We start from the raw sequence: 21,971 nt of genomic DNA, 5'->3' as shown, positions 1-21,971 counted from the left end.
GAGAAAAGTGAGAGTTGGGGGAGAGAAGGGGCCAGGGAATAGGCAGCAAGATTTTGGATTAGATCCTTAGGTGAAGGGAGGATTGTTGGAGTAAGAGAGTGGACTCATTAAGTTGAAATAGAAGGGGTCTGGTACAATAACTCATTGGCTAATCCTCCCCTTGCAAACGCTGGGTTCCCATATGGGTACTGGTTCATGTCCCGGCTCATCTAGCTCTTTGCTTGTAGTCTGGAAAAGCTATAGAAAATGGTCCAAGTCCATGGGAGCCTGCACCCATGTGGGAGACCTGGGGGAACTCCTGGTTCCTGGCTTTGTAATGGCTCATCTCTGGCAGTTGTGGCCATTTGGGGAGTAATCCAATGGGTGGATTAACATTTTAAAAGTTAAATTTAAAAAATAGATCTTTTAACATAGAACGGATATAGTTATTAATATTTCTAAGTTCTAGGAGATAATTGTGTAAGTAGATGGAAAGTCAGAGAGAAAGATCTTCCATCCACTGGTTCACTCCCCAAGTGGATGCAACAGCCAGAGCTGAGCCAATCCGAGCAGCTTCTTCCAGGTCTCCCAAATGAGTGCAGGGTCCCAAGTCTTTGGACCATGCTCCAGTGCTTTCCCAGGCCACAAGCAGGGAACTGGAAGGGAAGTGGAGCAGCCGGGACATGAACCAGCCCCCATATGGGATCCTGGTTCATGCAAGTCGAGGGCTTTAGCTACTAGGCTACCGTGCTGGGCCTCCAAATCTGATTTTTACATAAAATCATTGTGCCTCGGTAGATTCAAACATCCAGAGAATTGGACCTTACTGTTCCCTTCATTCACAGTGGTTCCCTGGTTCTCTGTGTGTCTGAGTTTGCTCCTTCTGTTCTTGCAAGAGTTGCTCAGTGCTTGATCACCTCTTGCCTTAGTCGCTCACCTTCTTCAGGCAGTCCCTGTTAGAAGTGTGGAGCTGTGTGATACACAGTGACTGGCAGCGGGACCTCAGTCATTCTGGGACGCACACAGGAGCAAGCTCTCGCTCTTCCTGCCTGAGAATACAGCGGCTACTGTGAGCAGGCAGGAATGCTTTCACTCTGTAGTGGTTTCAAAAGTCACGAATGGGAGGTGACCAAGGATGACAAGGTCCCCCTGAAGGAGTTCTGTACTACGGCTTCTCTAGGTCACAATTCCCCCGCTGATGAGGGTGAGGGGAAAGGGTGGGAGTAGCTGGAAGGAACTGTATAATAAAAAATAAAGAATTTAAAATAAGCAACAACAACAAAAATTCCCCAACTGATTAAGGGCGCAGGGAACCTCCCATCCCCCTGATGGTCTCCAGATGTGCCAAAATCTGGAATATTAAGGTAGACTTTCAAGCAAAGGCAAAAACAAAGGAAAAAATACTTCAGTCACTGAACAAAAAGATAGCAAAGCTTTTCTCCCAAAAACATTGGCTCCACCAATTTTCAAGAATATTTTTGTGGAATACCTTTGCTAAGAACCTCTCTTTTGGAAATTCAGGTAGAGGAGCCAAACTAGAGTGTAGCACCACTGTTGATCTCTAGGGAGCGCTATTCCCAAAGAATACAACTGCAAAGGTCCCAAACAGGGGCTGGAACTTCTCAACTGACCGCTGCTGTCCACTCTTCCAGTCTTTTTTTTTTTTTAAAGATTTATTTTTATTATTATTTTTTCATTGGAAAGGCGGATATACAGAGAGGAGAGACAGAGAGGAAGATCTTCCATCCGATGATTCACTCCCCAAGTGAGCGCAACGGGCCGATACTATGCCGATCCGAAGCCAGGAGCCTCTTGCGGGTCTCCCACGCGGGCGCAGGTTCCCAAAGCTTTGGGCCGTCCTCGACTGCCTTCCCAGGCCACAGGCAGGGAGCTGGAAGGGAAGCGGGGCTGCCGGGATTAGAACCGGCGCCCATATGGGATCCCGGGCGTGCAAGGCGAGGACCTTTAACCACTTGCGCCACCGCACCGGGCCCGACTCTTCCAGTCTTGAGGGTTGGGATTTTTCTCACCTCTTTGGAAGCATCTCATTCAAACAAACAAACAAACAAACAAACAAAAAATACACAACTTTTTTTTTTTAATTGGAAGGCAGAGTTACAGAGAGAGAAAGAATGGTTTTCCACCCACTACTTCTCTCCCCAAATGGCTGCAACAATGGGAGCTGAGGTGATCCAAAGCCAGGATCCAGGAACTTCTTGGTCTCCCTCCTAGGTGCAGGACCCCAAGGACTTGGCCCAACCTCCACTTGGCCCTTCCCACGCTATTAGCAGGGAATTAGACCAGTGCCCATATGGGATTCTGGCCAGGAGGGGTGGGGAGGGAGACTCCTGGAAGCATCTCACATTACAATTTAACTTATTATTTAAATTGAGGGGCGCCCATCTCCTGGCTTACTCCTAGCCAGATGCCCTCGTTGGCCAGGACTAGGCAGAGGTAAAGCCAGGAATTCAGTCCAGGTCTCCCAGGAGAGAGGCAAGGGACCCATTACTGCGGCTTCCTAGGGTCTGCATGAGCACGAAGCTGGAGTCGGGAGAGGCAAGACTAGAATCCTGGTTACCAGCATGTGGGATGAGGGCATCCCTCACCATGAGACCAAGTGCTAGTATTTGCACCATGCCTACCATGCAGGGTTACAGCATAAACTGCTGATGATTCAAAAACAGCTTCACTGAAACTCCTTGTTGAACGACAGCGGAAGAGTCTGTGAGGTGATTTGAGGAAGGAAAATGTGATATAACACCATTTCATCACGATAGCCCCGGAGGAAACATAAGCAATAAAGCCGGAGCAGAGGGGAGGAGGGATTGCCCAGAGGAGAAAGGGAATTTTACTCTCATGTGGCTGAGCGCTCCTGCTTTGCCACAACTGACAGCTATGCTTGTCATTTCCCACGGGTACACCACGTAGGTACGCTTTCAAGTTTAAATTCCATAAAAGCAGGGAGGAAAGTGCACTACAACGTGTAGGCTGGTGATCGTCCTCTCTCTTTTCCGCTTATCTGTGTTTCCCAACTGCGGGTAAAACAAATTGAAGCATCCAGGGCACATCACGGCCAGGGTAAGGGGGTGGCAGGTTCTCCCCGGGTTCTGCACTTGGGGGCTCTCTCCAGCTTTGCTGTCTCCTCAGACGTCACCCCACATCTAGAGCTATGGAGACCTGTTGATCACCGAGAGCCCCCCAAAAAGGGCGAGCCAAAGGCAGGCAGACCCCATCGCCATCGCGGCGGCGGGCCGGCATCCTTCAGCTGCATCTGAAGCAAGCCGCGCTCTGCGTCATGTGGGGCCCGCCCCTTCGAGGGCGCGGGCATGGTGTGTTCCGAGGGCTCGGCCGCCGAGGTGGGAGCCAGACTTCCGCGGTTGGCTAACGGCGCCTCGCGGGCCGGCGGACGGGCGTGGGGGAGAGGCCCGGGTGTCCGGCGGCCGAGCCATGGCGGCGCGCGACGGGGCCCGCGGCGCACTGTCACCGCACACGCCGCTCTTTGACATGCCGCCCACGCTGCTGGGCGAACTGTGCGCCATCCTGGACAGCTGCGACGGCGCGCTGGGCTGGCGCGGCCTGGGTGAGTGCGGCCTGGGCGGCGGGGCGGCGGGGCCGCGGGGAAGCAGCGCGGGGAAGCAGCGCGTCCTGCAGGCCCGCTGGGCGCCGCCCTGGACGCCGCCCTGGACCGCCTGGGCGCCGGGCGCTGAGGCAGCTTGCGGTGAGCGGAACTGCCCTGCCCTCGGCCTGGGGAAGACCCAGATATTCCCAAGGATCCCGACGTGAGCGCCCCCCTCTTTTCTCTTTCAGAGAAACCTGTGAGTCTCCCTGCAGGACTGTCTAGTGAGACGGGGCTTGAGTAAGACAAACCCAATATGAAGCCTCGTCTGAGGTTTACCTGGTGCTGCTGGCTTGCCGGGTTCACAAGCTCCAAGTGGGACAAGTTTGTGCTTGTTAAGCACGGGTGTTTGGAGTTAAAGTTGATAACCCATGATGTAACATTTAAACAACTCAGTTCTAATTGTCTGAAATAGTGATCTTTCTTACGGAGGAGGAAGTTTTCTTTGTTGTTGATAAACACTATAGCCACTCCTCATGGGATTGTGGCATGGGGCTCCAGGTTACTTCTGTTTTGAAGATTTATTTATTTGTCCTTTGATTTGAAAGGCAGTGTGTGTGTGTGAGAGAGAGAGAGAGAGAGAGAGAGAGAGGTGTGGAGAGAGAGGTGTGGAGAGGATATGTGTGTGTCTTCCATCCACTGGTTCATTCCCCAACGCCCACAGCAGCCAGGACTTGGCCAGGATGAAGGCAGGAGCCGGGAACTCCAGCCAGGTCTCCTGCTTGGGTAGCTGGGGCTCACACACATGGACCGTCTTCCTTTGCTTTCCCATCCCAGGTGCATCAACAGTGAGATCAGAAACTGAGCAGCTGGGATTCGACTCTGATATGAGACCCTGGAATTCCCAAAAGTGGCCTAAGCATGTGAGCCACCCGCCATGAGCGCTAGTAACATAAAAAAGGTCATATTTTACATTCCGTATTGTGAAATTGTAGCCCCGAAGTAAGAAATCTCAGAGACGTGTACTTTACTCTGTTTTCTGGACAACGTAAATTTCTAGCATACATTTAATTGATAAGACCCTCTCCCCCCCCATTCACCAGATCTCTCTCAGGTGGATTGGAGCATGGTCTGCATTTGTACCTGTATATTTCTTAAAATTACTACATTTTGTGAAAGGAAAAGTTTTATGATGATGCATGGTTTGATTGGAGCTAGGTAGGTATTGTCACTGTGTGAAGCATGCTGGTGGAGAGGGTGAAAATAGAACATTTCTGTCACCTGAAAGGGACAGAGCACCAGTCGGTCTAGTAGTTGTGAGGCCCATATCCCATAGTTGGCTTGGAGTGCTCGCTCTAGCTCCCCAGTCCAGCTTCCTGCCAATGCAGAGCCCAGAAGGCAGCAGGTGCTGGCTCCAGTGCCTCAGTCCTGTTCACCCAGGTGGAGAGTCCTGGCTTGAGTATCTGGCTCCTCACTGCAGCCTGGTGCAGCTACAGCTGTGGCAAGCATTTGGGTAGTAAAGAAATGAATGGAAGATCTCTCTCCACGTTCTTCTCTGTTTGGGAATGAAATCACATGGCTTATCTCGTAAGACTCTTACCATCCTGTGCAAGTTAGGTGCTGGTATTGCTACCCACCTTTGAATAAGTTAGGAGGCTATTACATATAGTTAAAGAACTTGCTCATGTTCACACTGCTGGGAATGGCAGCACCAGCACTTGAATCACAGCAATTCAAACCCATTTGAACATTCCCCTCACTGTTGTGTCCTATTTTGCTGCTCCTCAGAGCCTCAGTGAAATACAGCCACCTCTAGCCACCTTGTTTTCCTAGTTGTGGAAATCAGCGAAGACCACGTAAATGCGAAGAAGCAAAGGCTGTTTTTTCAAAGCTGGAGGGTTAGCCGTCATTTCTGAACATTTGACAGATTCAGAAGGTAGGCAGAGGAGTGGCAGGGCTTTGGGTGTTTGGGTATATATAATTGCAGATTGTTGGCATGGTAAGTGGGTTAACTAGAAGTAGACAATCCTGTGTAATTGTTTAGTGCTTATGTGCTTGGCCCTAAGTTGGAAGTTGACAGGTTAATTTAAAATTAAGAAAGCTGTCAGTTATTAATCAACTCCTGATGATTCAGGGCCAGTTGCTGCTGGGATTACTATTTGGCTTTCTGGACTTGTCACGTACATGTAGCAGTTTGGCTTCTTAGGTGGGTTATTGTAGAAAGTAGGTTAGCTTCATGGGCTAGTCAGTGGGTATTATAACCAGAGTTTTCTTTTTTTATAGGTGGTCTGCCCATTGTCCTCTTCCGTGTTGATTTTTATTGATTGTACAGGAAGCTCTACCTACTGACTTCTTCTCAGTAGGTACAAACTGCTTCACAGATTGTTGGTTCACCAGGAAGAGAAGGCTGACCCAGTGTGGAGATCAACTGCCTGTGTTAAAATGTTGAATTTGCCTGTGGGTCTAGGGAAGGGATGCAGAAAAGGAAAACCTTTGATGAGAGAGGAGTGATAGAGAACTGAGCCAAAGAGACAGGCCCTTCTGTGCTTGGGACAGCTGGGCGCCTGAGAGTACATAGGGTCCACACTTCCAAATAAAAAACAACTGTAATGGTTATAGGCATGACTGTCGGAGGCTGATGGTGATTCCTGGTGATGTTGCGTATCAGGCTACGTTTACAAACGAAACTCAGACTGAGGCATATCATATAGCAGACTTCATTATACGGTCAGTGTGTGGGGGATAATGTAAGCCAGTTCTTCATAAACTGGAATCACCTGTACAATTGCTCTTTATTAAAATGTTTAGATTATTTGTTTGAAACGCAGAGGGAGAGAGAGAGATCTTCTATCCATTGATTTACTCCTCAGATGCCCACAACACCTGGGAGTAGGCCAACCCCAAAGCCAGGAGCTAGAGAATTTAGTGTTTGAGCCATGATCCGGTGTCTCACAGTATCCGCATCAGTAGGAATCTGGATCAGAAGTGGAGCCAGGACTCGAACCCAGGACTCGGATGGGATGCTGGTGTCCCTGGTGGCATGTTAACTGCTGCACCAGTTGCCCACCCCTATGCAGTCTTTTAAATGTACAAGTGCCCATGCCCCAGGTCTGGAGCTTCTGAGTTAGTCAGTCTTGGCCAGTGTTTGGCATCTTTGATTTTCTGCTAAGCTCTCCAAGTGAATGTGATTCTCAACTTGATTTGGGAACTGTCAGTTGAATCAAATCTCCTTCTTCTTAGTATCTGCATAGTGTAGTCCTTTTACTACATTCTTTTCACTACTTGATTCTTTTTGCCATTAAACATATTCTGCATATTACTCTTCAGATAGTTTTTGCCAAGTCTGTTAGTAAAAAATGTGTTATCTCCACAGGTAGGGTATCCTGTTGGCTTTATGGCTTTATAGTGAAAGCAGGAACCCAAACTGGAAAACATTATTTACTTTATACACATGATTAAGTACACACACAATCTCTGTTGATAACTCATTTCATTATGTTACCATAGATTGATGATATGTATTCAAATTACACTGGAGTGAGTCACCCTGTGTAACGTTTATGCTGAGTGAGAAACCTTTTTTACGGACGCTGTGCCATAGACCAGATGCAATTTTCTTCCTCTAAAAAAATGGAATGGAAATTGTTATATAAATTACAAGTTGTTTTAAAACGAAATCACACTAAATGTGCATTTGTACATCCAATACTGTTTAAAATGATAACAATAATTAATAATAACCACCCCCTCTTGAGTGCCTGTTTGTCAGATGCTGTGAATTACACGAGTGATATTATTTACTTATCACAACAACTCAGTGAGTCAATTACTCTTTTTATTTATATTTTATAGATAGAGGCACTGATCAGAGAGATTTTAAATAATTTGCCTTAAGTCACAGTCTACTAAATGACTGACTAGGAATATGAGTAAATGGTTAGACTCCAAGGCCTGTGTTGTGTTAAGTATTTTACATTTAAAAATTTGAATTTAAATTTTATTTTATTTTTTTAAAGATTTATTTATTTTTATTGGAAAGTCAGATAGAGAGGAAGAAAGATAGAGAGGAAGATTGTCCATTCAATAGTCCACTCCCCAAGCAGCCACAATAACCGGAGCTGAGCCAGTCCGAAGCCAGGAGCCTAGAGCCTCTTTCCTCCAGATCTCCCACGTGGGTGCAGGGTCCCAAGGCTTTGGGCCGTCCTCAACTGCTTTCCCAGGCCACAAGCAGGGAGCTGGATGGGAATTGGGACTGCTGGGATTAGAACCGGGGCCCCATGTGGGATCCCGGCACATGCAAGGCTAGCACTTTAGCCACTGAGCTACCATGCTGGGCCCTAAATTTTATTTTTTAAATAATTATTTATTTTACTTGAAAGTTGGAATTGGAGAGAGAGAGGGAGGGAGGGAGAAACAGAGAAAGAGAAATCTTTCATCTGTTTAATTGATTCTCCCAAATGGCCACCTTGGCTGCCACTGAGTTGATCCAAATTTGGTAGCCAACATCTTCCTCAGGGTTTCCCATGTGAATGCAGAGGTCTAAAGCCTTGGGTCGTGCTCTAGTGCTTTCCCAGGCCATTAGGAGGGAGCTGGAAGTGGAGCAGCTAGGACTTGAACTGGCACCCATATGGGATGCTGGCGCTGCAGATAGATGATTAGCCTACTTAAGCACTGCACTAGGCCCAGCATTTTATATTTTAAGTGATATTTACTTCTTAGAAGTGTTTTAAGTTTACTGAAAAATTCAGAAAGTAGAACTGTCTTCTCTACAGCTGATGCTGCTAATGAGACAGACACAAGATAAAGACTAGGAAAGCAGGTAGACAGAGGGGAGCCCCTTCTCTGAGGAAAGAGGTCAAGCTAGAAGGCTCACCACCACAGTATTTTATTGACTTGCTAGGGGAGTCAAATTACAGTAGTTGATGAGCTCGGGTCCTTGATAACTTTGTCCCATATGGATGTTAAGAAGCCAGTGCTGGATGATCAGGAAGCAACAGTGTGACCCAAGTATTCAAGTTAATGCATGGCTGTCTCAAGGACAGCTTAAAGCTCACAGTCCTGTGGCCTTGAACCCTTGCCCAACTGTGGACCCAAATCTGTAGGCCTTAACCTTGATCTTCAGACTTTTGGCCACTCAAGGACCATTGCCCATGGAGTTTGAACTTGATCTTGGGCACCAGCAGTCTGTGAACTCAAGATTCCAGATATAATCTTATCTGCTCTTCTTTATCAAGTCAAGTCATGCAGTTATTTTTTTACAAACTGCCTGCAGCAACATGCTTGCCCTATGCCCTGCACCCAGGTTCTCCAATGAGTAATGTCTTTGGGTTCATTTGTTGCAGTGTTAATACATTATCATCACCTGAAATTCATACTTCATTCCCATTTTTTTACCTGACATCCTTTATATTCAAGCTTTCATTTAATTTGCACTTATTTAATTTAGTTTTATCATGTATTTATTTAAGAAACAGAATTGTGGAGGGAGAGAGACAGACACATGGAGAAAAAACTTTCTTGCTAGTTCAGTCTCCAAATGCCCACAAAATCCAGAAGCTAGAAACCCTGTTAGGACTTCCATCTCAGAAGTAGCAATCCTATCACTTAAGCCAAACTTGCTGCCTTTCAGGGGCCACAGCAGCTGGAGTCAGCAGATGGGACTGGACATTGAACCCTAATATCTCCCAATGATATACAGGAATCTTAACTGCAGAGTATTAGATTTCATAGCTGTGTGTACTTCAGCTTCTCTTGACTGTGATGGTTTCTCAGATTTCTTATTTCTGATAACTTTGACAGTTTGGAGGAATACTTGTTGACTGTTGTTGGATGTTCCTTAAGTGCCTTGGTCTGGTGTTTTTCTTGTGCTCAGACTGAGGTTATGGATTTTGATGAGGAAGACCATAGGCATGAAATGCATTTTCATTCCATCACATCACTGTATCACATTTGTGAACCACCACTGTTGTTGTTAACTGTAGCTGAAGCAATGTCTGACAGGTATATGTACTGTACAATGACTCCCTCCCTTCAACTCCTATTTTACTTTTTGAAAGGAAGTTACTGCACAGTGTCCACTTAAAGAATAGAGAAGTAATGCTTCCCATTGCTGAAGATGTAGTAGTACCTATTTTTGCCCCCACTCTTATTTTCCCCATCTATCTGTGTTCTCACCTCCACTCTAAGCACTGCCCTGTATCTGTGTTCCCCTCTGGATTTCTCTTGCCAGAGATCATCCTGGCTGAATCCAGTGATCATTTCTTGATCTCCATCTCAGTTGACACAATTAGTCACTAACAGCAATCTCCTTAAAGCACTTTCTCTACTTCTGGAACACTTCACTCGTTCATGTTCCTCTCACAGATCCCCTTTTACCCTTTACAGTGCCTCTGGGCTTAGTCCATAGTCTGCTTCTTTGTTTATTTGCTGTAGTTACTATTTTTTAAACTCCACCTATATGCTAATATTTCCAAATTTCCAACGTGGGCCACTCCCTTGAATGTCAACATTGTTCATGTAATTGTCTACTGAACAGACATCTTTGGAATTGCACCTCCCTCAACACAATGCAAAAAGATTTCCTATCTTAGTTAATGGTAACTCCAGCCTTTCTTCAGGCCAAAGATATTAGTGTTTTTTAGTTTCTCACCTTCTCTCACAAACCACATCCTGTCTCCCAGCAAAGGATATTGCTGACTCTGCCTTCAGGCTCTTATCTAATAATCTGACCACTGCTACCACAGCCATCCGAGTACAAACCACCATCAGATTCCACCTGGATTATTCTAGCAGTCTGCTAACTGGAAGCTTTGCTACTATCTTTGCCCTCCTTGTATTCCCATAGATGTGTAGCAGCTGAGATTGAGCCAGAACGAAGTCATCACCTGCTGATTCTCGGGGTCTGCATGAGCAGGAAGTCAGAACTGGAAGCAGAGCCAGGACTTAAACTCAAGTAAACTCACACTGCTATGGAAATGGTATCCTAACTACTAAGCTAAATACCAGCTCCTGTGTTTCACTACAACACAGGAATCAATGAGCCTCATACACATATTGGGTATGTTATTTCACTACTCTATTCAGAACTGTCTATTAGCTTCCCATCACAGTGTTGTAGAGCTCCCATTCCTGTGGCTGCTTTCCTAATGCATAGCAAGCCAAATACTGACATCAAGGTCATTGCAAGAAAGTGTGTGTTTGTTAGTAAGACCTAGAGGTTAGGTAGCTGTCCCAAGAGGATTGAGGGCTAATGACTCAAACAGATTGAAGTTGCAATTTAGAGATGCATTTCCATTTTACATGCAGGTCTCTGGTTAGTTCACAGTACTTATGACACTTCTTTCATTCTTCAGTGATAACATTTGATAAGGATTTTGATGATAGCAAACTGGGAATTAATCAAGTGGAATTTACTTTTTGTTTTCAATGTAAGATCAAATCATGAAATGTAATGAACTCATGAGTTTTGTGACCAGGAACACTGGAACTCACTCTGTCACTTCCCAAGATTAGTGAGTTAATTTATTAAGAGGTGGTTTTGGAAAGAAACTCTAGTATAAGGAAGGGAACCAGTGACCTAGCAGTATCTAGTATCTGCATCAGACATACCTACTAGGGGTGGACATTAACCTAAAGATTAAGGTGTCCGTATTCCCTATCAAAGTGCCTCAGTTTGATTCCCGGCCCCCTACTCCTCACTCCAGCTTCCTGCCCAGTGCAGTTCCTACAAGTAAGTGGTAGGAGCCCAGTGACATCAGAGGCCCGGATTGTGTTCCTGATTTCTTGGTCTGGCTCTAGCTCTCATCCTGTCTCAGTTCAGTTCAAGTGTTTATGGAGTGAACCAGCTGATAGGAGCCCACTCTCTTCTCTTTGTGTGTCTCTCCAATAAATAGATTTAAAGAAAAAAAGTAAACACTGAAATATGAGGATTTGGGTTTTTTTTTTTTTTTTGCAGCTTTCTTCTCCCTCTTGTTGGATTGACTTGAACTATATTAACCTCCTGGAACATAGAATATTTGTTGTTAGTCACCTTGAAGCTTGCTTTTTCACTTCCTTCATATTATTGCTTAGTTACAATTATTACCTACCCTGACTACTTTAAAAAATGGCACCCTGTCATTCCCTTATGTACCTTTCCTATTTTATTTTTTCTTGTGTAACTTACCGTCTGTCTCATAGTGTGTGTGTGTGCACACGCACTTGTATGTGCTTCATGAGGGCAGGAATTTTGGCTTGCGTTGTTTCCTGCTCTCATAGCATCTGAAATTGTGCCTGGAACAGAGCATAAATTGGGCAAATATTTGTTTTGCATAAGTTAATGAACAAACAGACATCTATTAAACATCTAAAACCATGGCCAGAATCATATATGACATGCACTATCATGGTTCCTGCCTCTGAGGATTTTCTTATTTTAGGTAGACAAGCAGGCCTGTGCAAATAATGCATGAGCAAATGATACTCACCCACGTCTGCAGACAGAACTGCCAGTGTTGAGGGTGAGCTGTTCTTAAGGTATGCCCCTGAGATAGTGGTTAGTGTTGGATCCTTCCCGGGGTCTGTGGAGGGTGCTGGGAAAACCATGCACAGACCCCCCCCCCAGTTATAAAACTGGAGTCTTACTTGAGTATGGAGTAAAAAATTCACAAGCTTAAGTGCAAATGAGTCATTTCTGATAAAAAAAAATATCTATTACGTAAGAAGTATTAATCCTTTCAGTTTGATAGGAGGAATAAACCTAGCTTTTGAGTTTTGTTTCACTTTATTTTGGAATCAAAACTAACTTCAAGACTCTTGAAGAATTGCTTAGTTTATTTATATGTTTTATAGAAAAGGTTATCTTCATTTTCCCCACTATGCTGTTTGAAAACAAGCTTTGCAAGAACACAGCCTTCATTTCCGAGAGGTTTTAGCATGTGGTCATAGGCAAATACAGAGTCCAAATAGGGTTGTGTTGCATTATTCTAAAAAACCCCTTCAGGACATATTTGCATACAGAGATGTGATTTCTGTGACTGAATTCCCCAGTGGTTAGCACTGCTAGACAGTCCTGCACTGTGAGAACAGCCTACAATGACCTTTGAGCACTGAGTGATTATTAAGTAAGCAGGGTCTCTACATAACTGATTTCTAAACTCAGGTTATTTTTTTTTTCTTGTTTAACTTATACAATTCCAAGACATCTTCAAATAAAACACTTGCCTTCCAAAAAAAAAATGGTTCTAAACAATATTTAGCACACTATATTTTTTCTTACTTTATCTTTTCAGTTGAGAATGCTCTCCACTTTAGCAATACAGTTAAATGATTTGGTACGTTTGTCTTTAGTTTTATTTGATTTCTGTCATGCATAGACAAAGTTGTGTATTCTGGAAGGACGCAAGTAAGCAAGGATCAGAGAAAATTATAAAGATTAAAGGATGTGTAATTAACATGTTAAAAGAGTTGGCATTCCTGTCACATCAAGTTGGAGCTACTTTATATAATTGGATCTGAATGAATTATACATTTTGTTCATGTTACCAATGCTCCTTAGTAGCTTTCCTATTCAGAATATATCATCATTAGAGAAGAACTATCAAGTTGTACTGTGGATCACAATGAGAGTAGGTGAAGACATGAAAATATATTTCTAGACTAGAAGCAATCCATGCATACAGGCAGTATCTTTTGATATTCAGCTAGGTCAATTCATCACCAATAGCATTTACAAAAACACTTTACCTGATCTTGCCCTTTTGATATTTAGTGCAAACTCAAAACCCTTTGCTCCCCTCATCAACGTTAGGAAACGTTATAGATATCTTATCCATAGCAAGAGCAATTTGTCATTGTTTAGTGTCTTAACACACTTGTCCCATCTTGAATACCTGGGCTCAAGCCCCAGCTCCTCTCTTAGTCCCAGCTTCTTGTTAATGCACACCCTAGGAGGAAGCAGATGATGACTCAAATAGTGGGTCCCTGCCACCCATGCAGGACGCTTGGTTTGACTTCCCCTGGCACTGCCTCAGCTGTTGTAGCATTTGAAAGGAGAACCATGGTTGAGAGATTTCTGTCTGTCTTGATATCTCTCTGCTGAAATAAATTCAATAAATTTTTTTAAGATTTATTTTATTTTTATTGGAAAGTCAGATATCTAGAGAGGAGGAGAGACAGAGAGAAAGATCTTCCATTCAATGATTCACTCCTCAAGTGAGCACAATGGCTGGTGCTGTGCTGGTTTGAAGACAGGAGCTTCCTCCAGGTCTCCCACCCCGGTGCAGGATCCCAAGGCTTTGGGCCGTCCTCCTCTGCTTTCCCAGGCCACAAGCAGGAAGCTGGATGGGAAGTGGAGCTGCTGGGATTAGAACTGGCGCCCATATGGGATCCTGGTGTGTTCAACACTAGGCCACACTGCCAGGCCCTCAATAAATATTTTTAAGAAGCCTTATTAAAATACAGAAGGGACTAGTTAATTAAAACATTAAGTCTGGTTCATTCCTAGCTGTGATGGCTACAGCTAGACCATTCCAAAGCCAGAAGCTTCTTCTGTGTCTCCCTAATGAGTGCTGGAGGCCTAAGGACATGGGCCATCCTCCACTGTTTTCTTATACCGTCAGCCAGGAGCTAAATTGGAAGGTCAGCTGTGATTCGAACCAATGGCATATGGGATGCTGGTGCCACAAAGAGGTTAAACCTGCTATACCCATACTGCTAGATTCCCCTATCAATTTTCTAACAGGAAAAAATTGAAATCTAAACATTTTCTTTGGTGAAATTTAATAGTAAGCAAGCTTTCATTGTATTGTTTACTTGGAAGAGGAAGTATTTTAAAATCAATGTTGATATAATCAGCAGATTAGAGGAGAACCACCAACTTTAGCATACAAAGGATACATCAAAACATACATAGAAAATGGAATAAACGGCTCATATCAGCACGAAGAAATTTTGAAATGCATGCAAGCTTTTTCACAATATGCATTTCCTTGAACTTTTTGAAAACCCAATTGTTTTTGCTTCAAAATAAACTTAACGTTTTCATTTAATTTTCTTGGAATACATCTCTAATATGCTTATACCAGACCATAAGTGTATCACGTTCATTACTTTTGAGAAATTAAAAATCCAGTATCCTAATGAGATCTTTCCATTCCTACCAGATACCAGCTTTTAGCTGCTCCAAATGTACGTTAGTAAACTGTGAAACAAACATTTTAAACACCATTCCATGGAAGCATCAACAGCTGAGTCTAACTGTACTACAAATGAGTAACAACAACCCTGAAGGGAATGAGGAAAAAAAAAATTGATTTCAGAAACTTCAGAAAACCACATCTTAACTGGCTGCTCTGGGGCTAAGGACAAAAAGAATCATTGTGCTCTAATTCAGTTCATGTGTTCTTCACAGGGATATGGGTTAGGGATTCCACCATTTCTTTATATGTTTAGTAGAATTAAACAAATAAATACATTGTTTATAGTAAGAGCAATTTCCTATTGATCAAAAATGGAGTAACAAATGAAGGAAGAACAGACTACAGCTTGTGTTCTTGGATTGGAATCAGAAGTATCAAAATAAACTCTTGGTTTTTTAACATGTGCATTGGAGATTGAGAAATACAGATGCATGAATTAGTGCCTGTGCATCTGTTTGCTAACTAGCTCTAGTTGAAATGCCTAGAAGCTCAAAAAACTGAGCACATCCAGTACTATTGTTCAATAAAAAAAGACCGGAGTCCTTAAACAAGTAATTACATTGCTGGGAAGGGGAAACACAGAATGAACCCAGAGAACCTTGTAGACTCAGCAAATAGGGAAGTGGTCAAAAAAGAAAAAATAAAATATCCACAGAACTCATAAATACAAGCACCAAAGTGAAGAAAGCTGTTACAATTTTAACGCCAAACAAAGAATCTTAGTATGAACTTCAACCTAGAGAATAAAATCAGTAAGTGATTGTATAAGTCCATACTTATGTGAGTAAAAACTTGAATAAAGAAGTAAATGTAGGTGGGAAAAGGGTCAATTCTTTATTACAGAAGACTTACAGTTAAATGAGCATAGGAAGGAAATAGAAGATCATTAAGCAAACACTACAGTAATAATTGTGATAAATGAGGCTCATTGGTGGATACAAGCACTAGTGGGCCCAATTTGAGAAGAAGCAGAGTGTTGCCATGATCAAGACCTAGTTCCAATTGCTACTATGGTTATTTGTGATAAAAGGAGAGATAGCAGGCCCTTGCAATGGCTCATTGGCTAAATCCCCAGCTTGCATGTGCCAAGATCCCATATGGGTGCCAGTTCAGGTCCTGGCTACTCTGCTTCCAACCAGCTCTCTGCTCATGGCTTGGGAAAGCAGTGGAGGACTGCCCAAAGCCTTGGGACCCCGTGACTACATGGAAGACCTGGAGAGAGAGTTTCAGAGAAGATGAATTCTGCAAGCCTTTCTTTAATCAGATAAACCATACTGGTGGTAAGATATTAACATTACAGAACCCTTGCTAATATTATGCACTAAAAGGGAGAGAATACCATCTCATTGTTTTGATAAACATGGCCAGAGGAGCCATCAGAGATTAGAGGAAATTGGGAAGAAACAATTAAATGCAATATGGAAAACTGAATAGAATATTAGAACTAGAGAAGTACATTAGTGAAATTACAATATGGCCTTGTAGTGTAGTTATCACTGATTCTGATCATTGTACTATGGATAGTAAATGTTCATATTTGCAGAAGGTGGATGAGAAGTATATACTAAATTAGCTCAAAATATAAAGTTATCAATAAAATTAAGTAAAATATCTGACACATAACAATCATTTCAATAAAAATGAACTGTGTTGGGTCCTGCATGGTAGCCTAGAGGCTCAAGTCCTTGGCTTGCAAACACCCAGGATCCCTTATGGGTGCCGATTCATATCCCAGCCACCTAGCTTCCCATCCAGTTCCCTGCCTGTGGCCTGGGAAAGCAGTAGAAGATGGCCCAAATCCCTGGGTCCCTTTACCCATGTGGGAGTCCTGGAAGAAGCTCCTGGCTCCTGGGTTTGGATCAACTCAGCTCTGGTCCTTGCGACTGCTTGGGGAGTGAACCAGCAGATGGAAGATCTTTCTATCTTTCCTTCTTTAAAAAAATAAAATAAAAAATAAACTGTCTTTCTTTCTATTGCAATTTCCACAGCGGAACGGCTTTCAAACAGTTGGCTAGATGTTCGTCTCATTGAGAAATATGTAGACCAAGGCAAAAGTGGGACAAGAGAGCTACTTTGGTCCTGTGCCCAAAAAAACAAGACCATCGGAGACCTCTTGCAGATTCTGCAGGAGATGGGCCATTATCGAGCAATCCACTTGATTACAAGCCACGGTAAGCCTTTACTCTTATACTGTGACTTCCAGTCCGTCTTGAAGGCATTGTCATCTGTAAATGCAAACAGAAAGCTGTGCAGGGGAACCAGCACCTGCTGCTTCCCTGGGCTGCATTATCAGGAAGCTGGCATTGAGAACAGAGCCTAAACTGGAATCCAGATTCTCCAATATGGAGTACCCACATCCCAAGGGCTGATTTAGCTGCTGGTCCAGTTACCCACCCTAGAATGGGTCTACTTCTCATTCTGTATATTTGTTGTTTTTTCTTTTTAAAGATTTATTTGATTTTTATTGGAAAGGCGGATATACAGAGAGGAGAGACAGAGAGGAAGATCTTCCATCCGATGATTCACTCCCCAAGTGAGTGCAATGGCAGATGCTATGCCTATCCGAAGCCAGGAGCCTCTTCCGGGTCTCCCACGCGGATGCAGGGTCCCAAAGCTTTGAGCTGTCCTTGACTGCTTTCCCAGGCCACAGGCAGGGAGCTGGATGGGAAGCAGGGCTGCCGGGATTAGAACATGCACCCATATGGGATCCCAGGTGTGCAGGGCAAGGACCTTAACCACTGTGCCACCGCGCCGGGCCCCATTCTGTATGTTTGTACACATGTTGTTTATGTAATATACTTAGCACAAATGAACTTCTCCTGTAACACCCAAAGAAACCTTTTATATACAAAGAAGAAAACCTGAGAGATTTATATCAGAAAACTGTATATTCATACTGACTTTTACTTTGTAGATTTTTCTTATTATTGAGATATTGGTTTCCAGTAGGTTTCCATCATGATATTAACTGTGCAGTTTGGCTAATCCCCTTTGTCCTCTGTGTATATATATATATATATATATATTTTTTTTTTTTGTACTTGGTTTGCTGCAGTAGAACGCTTCACTCTGAAGCAGACTGATAAATCCCTGGGAACTGTATATGCAGTGCCTTTTTACTATCTAAGCCCTTTCCAACCATCGAACACCCACATGGCTTACTGTTCACAGTATAAACGCACACCAGTTTAACGGGACATGTGAGTGATGTTTTATGCTTCAGTGTTCTGGAATAGATTTGGGGGTATATTTACACTCTCCATTTGTTTATGTAACAGAATGTTTTGTACTTTAAGTGGACAAAACTTTCACATATTTGGTTGACTCCCCGTCTGTCACACATGCAAAACTGATTTCGTTCTTTTCAATTATGAGATTAGCTGAATGGTGGAAAGACAGTCATTTACATGATTTGAATGAAGACACATCAGAAAGTTTGTAGAAAAATGGAATTCAAAAGTAAGTTTGTTTTGGTGCAAAAACTTTCAAAATCCATGGATGTGAGGAGTCTTCAGATTATTCATGAATCCCAAATTTCAAATTTTCTTCTACTTGGCAATATTTGAGACATTTATAAATTTTTTTTGCCTAATTACTCTGGCTGTATCACTCACTGTAATATTAAGGGAAAGTGGTAAGACTAGACATCTCTGTAATGTTTCTGCTTGTAGGTGGGAAACGTTTGATCTTTCACCTTTAAATATATAATGTTAACTGTGGATTTTTCATACTGTTTGGAAGGACTGTGCTATTGCAGTAATATAGGGGAAATCAGTGGAGGGAGGGGTTTGGGGAGGGGATGTCCTAGAGCCTATGGCACTGTATCAGAAAATAAATCAATAATTTTTTTAATAGAGGAAGGATTATCTCAATAAAAATGAATAGAAAAGGAAAAAGTAAAGTATCAACAATGTCATTAATGCAAAAGTAATAGCTCTTTGTAAAACTTTTTTGGGATATGTATGAAATAGATAATGTAAAATACATGTCTTACTGTGAAAAAAAAAAACAAATTACCTTATGATCCTAAGGTTTTCAAAAATCACTACAGGGTACTGGATTTTTTCAGATGCTCTTGGTGCCTGGATTTTGGCAGGTCTGTCTCCAGCCACTGCAGCCTCTGGGGAGTGAACCAGCAGACATCAGATGTGTCTCTGTCTTTCATTCTCTCTGCAATTCTGCCTTTCAGATAAAAACATTTTTAAACAGTTAATTAAACTAAGGAGATAACAGTCTTTTCATGGAGAAAATTAAAATGTAGTTGCAAAAGTTGAGAATACTTGTATTAATCATTTCAATTTTCTGCCTTGTACTTTAATATTTTCAGTAGCTTAAAGGAGCCATTCATGTTTTAAATCAACAAATTTGTTTTATATTTAATCACAAGGAACCTGTTTCATATATGTAATTTTGTAGTCAGTCCATTGAAATGACACTAAGCTTTGGAAATGAATGTTACTACCAAGGTATTTATTTTCAGTGTCACCAAGGGGGGAAATCATGCTTATTAGGAACATTAAAGTTTTTTTTTGTGTTTAGCTCCCTCTATTTTTCTTTCAGGCACAGCCTCACATCCCTCAAAGCAAGGTCATCAGAAAAAGGGATTTGCAAACATGCCAGCCAAGGTAGAATGCGTGTGCATCGATAATGACCGTGGGACCCTGTTGCTTATGGATTTGAGCATAATGAGTAATATCCAAAAGAAAATGCTGGATTTGCAAAAACTTTTTTAAAAACTGCAAAAGCTTCAGTTCTCTTTTTTTCTTTATGTAGTTAAGGTTTTAGGAAATTAGAGATTTGTAGCTGTTTAAAAAGCTATAGCTTTCCCTCCCAGTGACCTGTCAGGAGATGACATTTATAGCTAAGGGTAATATACGTTATGCATTTGTCCCAACTCAGCTTTTCTGCTTGGTCTTTTGGGTGTTGCTGTTCGTTTTTATTAGAGCAAATTAGCAATGATCATTTTTATAGCATTAGAAATCATTTAAATTGGCTAACACTAACTATGGCATTGATATTTCGGTTTTTATGGTTGATATGAGGCTGTAAGTATGCATGTATAAGTAGCAGTAAATGCTATTAAGTACAGTGAAATAATTTTACTTTCTGCTAGGTTTCTCCTAAAGTAGTTTCTGCTCTGTCTCACTCTGTAGTCCCAGGGAGAGCTTTGGGTTTCTCTTGAAGCTGTGTTCCTTCTAGATTTACAAAATGGAATTACTTTAGTATATGTATTTCTTCTCTCAGGAAGCAACCAGTGTCACGGTGGATAATGTTCTTATTCCTGAGCATAATAAAAAAGGTAAAAACAAGGACGTTTTAAAATCTTGCTTTTATCTAAGTGAAGTTAAGGGGAGGAACTCTGATGAACACACGAATCATTTCTAGTCCTGTTTAGAATAAAATGTTCATAGATGTCAAAGCATTTTCAATTTTGATTGATACAGTGCTGATAGATGACATATTATTACTATGTTAAAAATCCATCGGCTAGGGGGCGGGCTTTTGGCTTGATGGTTGCAATGCCAGTTAAAGTAAACTTGGGTTCATTTCCTGGCTACACACACTGAATCCATCTTCCTGTCAGCCCAGATGATTGTGTTCCTGTTACCCCGGGGAGAGCTCCTGGCTTCGGTCCTGGGCACGGTGGGCATCTGGGGAGTGATCTAACAATAGGGGGGAGCTCTCAAAAATTTAAAAAGTTGGTTAATGAAGATCATAATTGTGGTCTTTTTACATAAATAATATTTTTGTTGTGATTAATAAAATTTGCAATTTATGTGTGTCTTAAGAAAATATTTTTTAAATTTAGTCAGGTTTTATATAGCATCAAAAATTGTCATAGCCACAGTAGAAATAGTTCAAGATGATTATAGAAAAATGCTGAGTCATTATAAAAAGTTATTTTCCAAATTAGCTCTTTTTATCTTGTTTTGTTTTGTTTTGGTTTGGTTTGGTTTGGTTTAGTTTCGTTTTTAAAGGAAGAACTACTGCCTGGTCATCTCTCTGTAAATTCTAAAGACGATTTCAGGATGTCTTACCCAATCTCTCTCAGTAGATCTGATGCTTCTTTGAAAAGACAATTAGAAGTTAGATAGGCTTTTGTTGCTTCAGTAATAAGACATTAAATATCTTAGAATGTTTCTTATCTGCTGTGGCATTACAGTCAAAATTAGTCTCGCAAGGATCTAACCAAGCTTTTCCTTCGTGGTTAGTATTTCAAATTTCTGTTTGGATGTTTTTCTTTTTGCTTGTTTTTAAGCTGAAATATCTTTCTGATTTACTCTGAAGAAGAATTCAACCTAAGCTAATGAAAAGTGGTTCTACTAGGCAGGCTTGGAGAATTTTATTGAATTATACCAAGATTTCCATTTCCATAGTATTTTAGTGGTTTTAGATTAAAAATGGGTCAACAGTAACATGTTGGCCTAATAATAAGGAGCAGAATCTTAAGATAATTTCCCCAAGTAATTTTTCATATTACATGCTATTGTTTAAGAATTTAAGGAATCATTTGCTCTGTGTAACGCTGGAAGTCTAACCCAAGTAAATGCCAAAAACATGTGTTGGGCTTCCATTTGGGCTCTTGGACCTTCCTCTATTGATGTTCCACTGGACCTTGATGTGTTTCTTCTTAGAAATTATAGGGATAGAGATAGATAGATATCGTCTATGCAGATGTTTATTCCCCAAATACGCAAAAGCCATGGCTTGGGCAAAGCCAATCCTTGGAAGCTGGAGTTCCATCTGGGTGACAGGGATTCAAATTCTTGACCCTGCCCTGCTACCTTCTAGGAGGTGCATTAGCATAAAGACAGGATCTGGAGTAGAACCAGAACTCAAAGTAGGGCTTCTGATATGGGATGCAGACATCCCATGCGACATCTTAACCCCTACACCAAAGATCGGCCTCTCAGATGAATTTGTAAATATAATATTGAAGTCCTGGTTGTAATAGTGATGTTGATGCTTAAAAAGAGAAAAGTTAACTTATCTTTCCTCTGTTTTCCTTGCTAAGGAATATTGCTTAAATCCTCCATCAGCTTTCAGAATATTGTAGAAGGAACCAAAAATTTCCATGAAGATTTCCTGATTGGAGAAGGAGAGATTTTCGAAGTATATAGAGTGGAGATTCAGAGCCGAACATATGCTGTGAAATTATTTAAACAGGTATGGAAAAAATTACTATCAAAGGATATCAATTTTGTTTATTTGGTCATAGTTCATATTAAAATGTATCATTTTTCATCATCCTTGAAAAT

General features: G+C 42.1%; 1 protein-coding gene across 1 annotated transcript in view; it reads left to right on the top strand.

Moving 5' to 3' along the window:
- The first annotated feature begins 3,377 nt into the window (after positions 1 to 3,377).
- IRAK3 (interleukin 1 receptor associated kinase 3) overlaps positions 3,378 to 21,971 on the top strand; it is a 55,049-nt gene continuing 36,455 nt past the window's right edge. The window contains exons 1-5 of the mRNA XM_040982233.1: positions 3,378 to 3,559; positions 16,701 to 16,883; positions 19,273 to 19,337; positions 19,957 to 20,011; positions 21,728 to 21,879. Of these exons, the coding sequence (XP_040838167.1) occupies positions 3,427 to 3,559; positions 16,701 to 16,883; positions 19,273 to 19,337; positions 19,957 to 20,011; positions 21,728 to 21,879 (588 nt within the window). The 5' untranslated portion in view covers positions 3,378 to 3,426. The remainder of the gene's footprint in view (positions 3,560 to 16,700; positions 16,884 to 19,272; positions 19,338 to 19,956; positions 20,012 to 21,727; positions 21,880 to 21,971) is intronic.

The sequence above is a fragment of the Ochotona curzoniae genome, unplaced genomic scaffold (genome assembly GCF_017591425.1).
Source record: "Ochotona curzoniae isolate NIBS_2020 unplaced genomic scaffold, NIBS_Ocur_1.0 contig_1014, whole genome shotgun sequence".
Classification (NCBI taxonomy): Eukaryota; Metazoa; Chordata; class Mammalia; order Lagomorpha; family Ochotonidae; genus Ochotona; species Ochotona curzoniae.
Note: the sequence above shows the minus strand (reverse complement) of the source record. Positions and strands in the feature narration are given on the sequence as shown.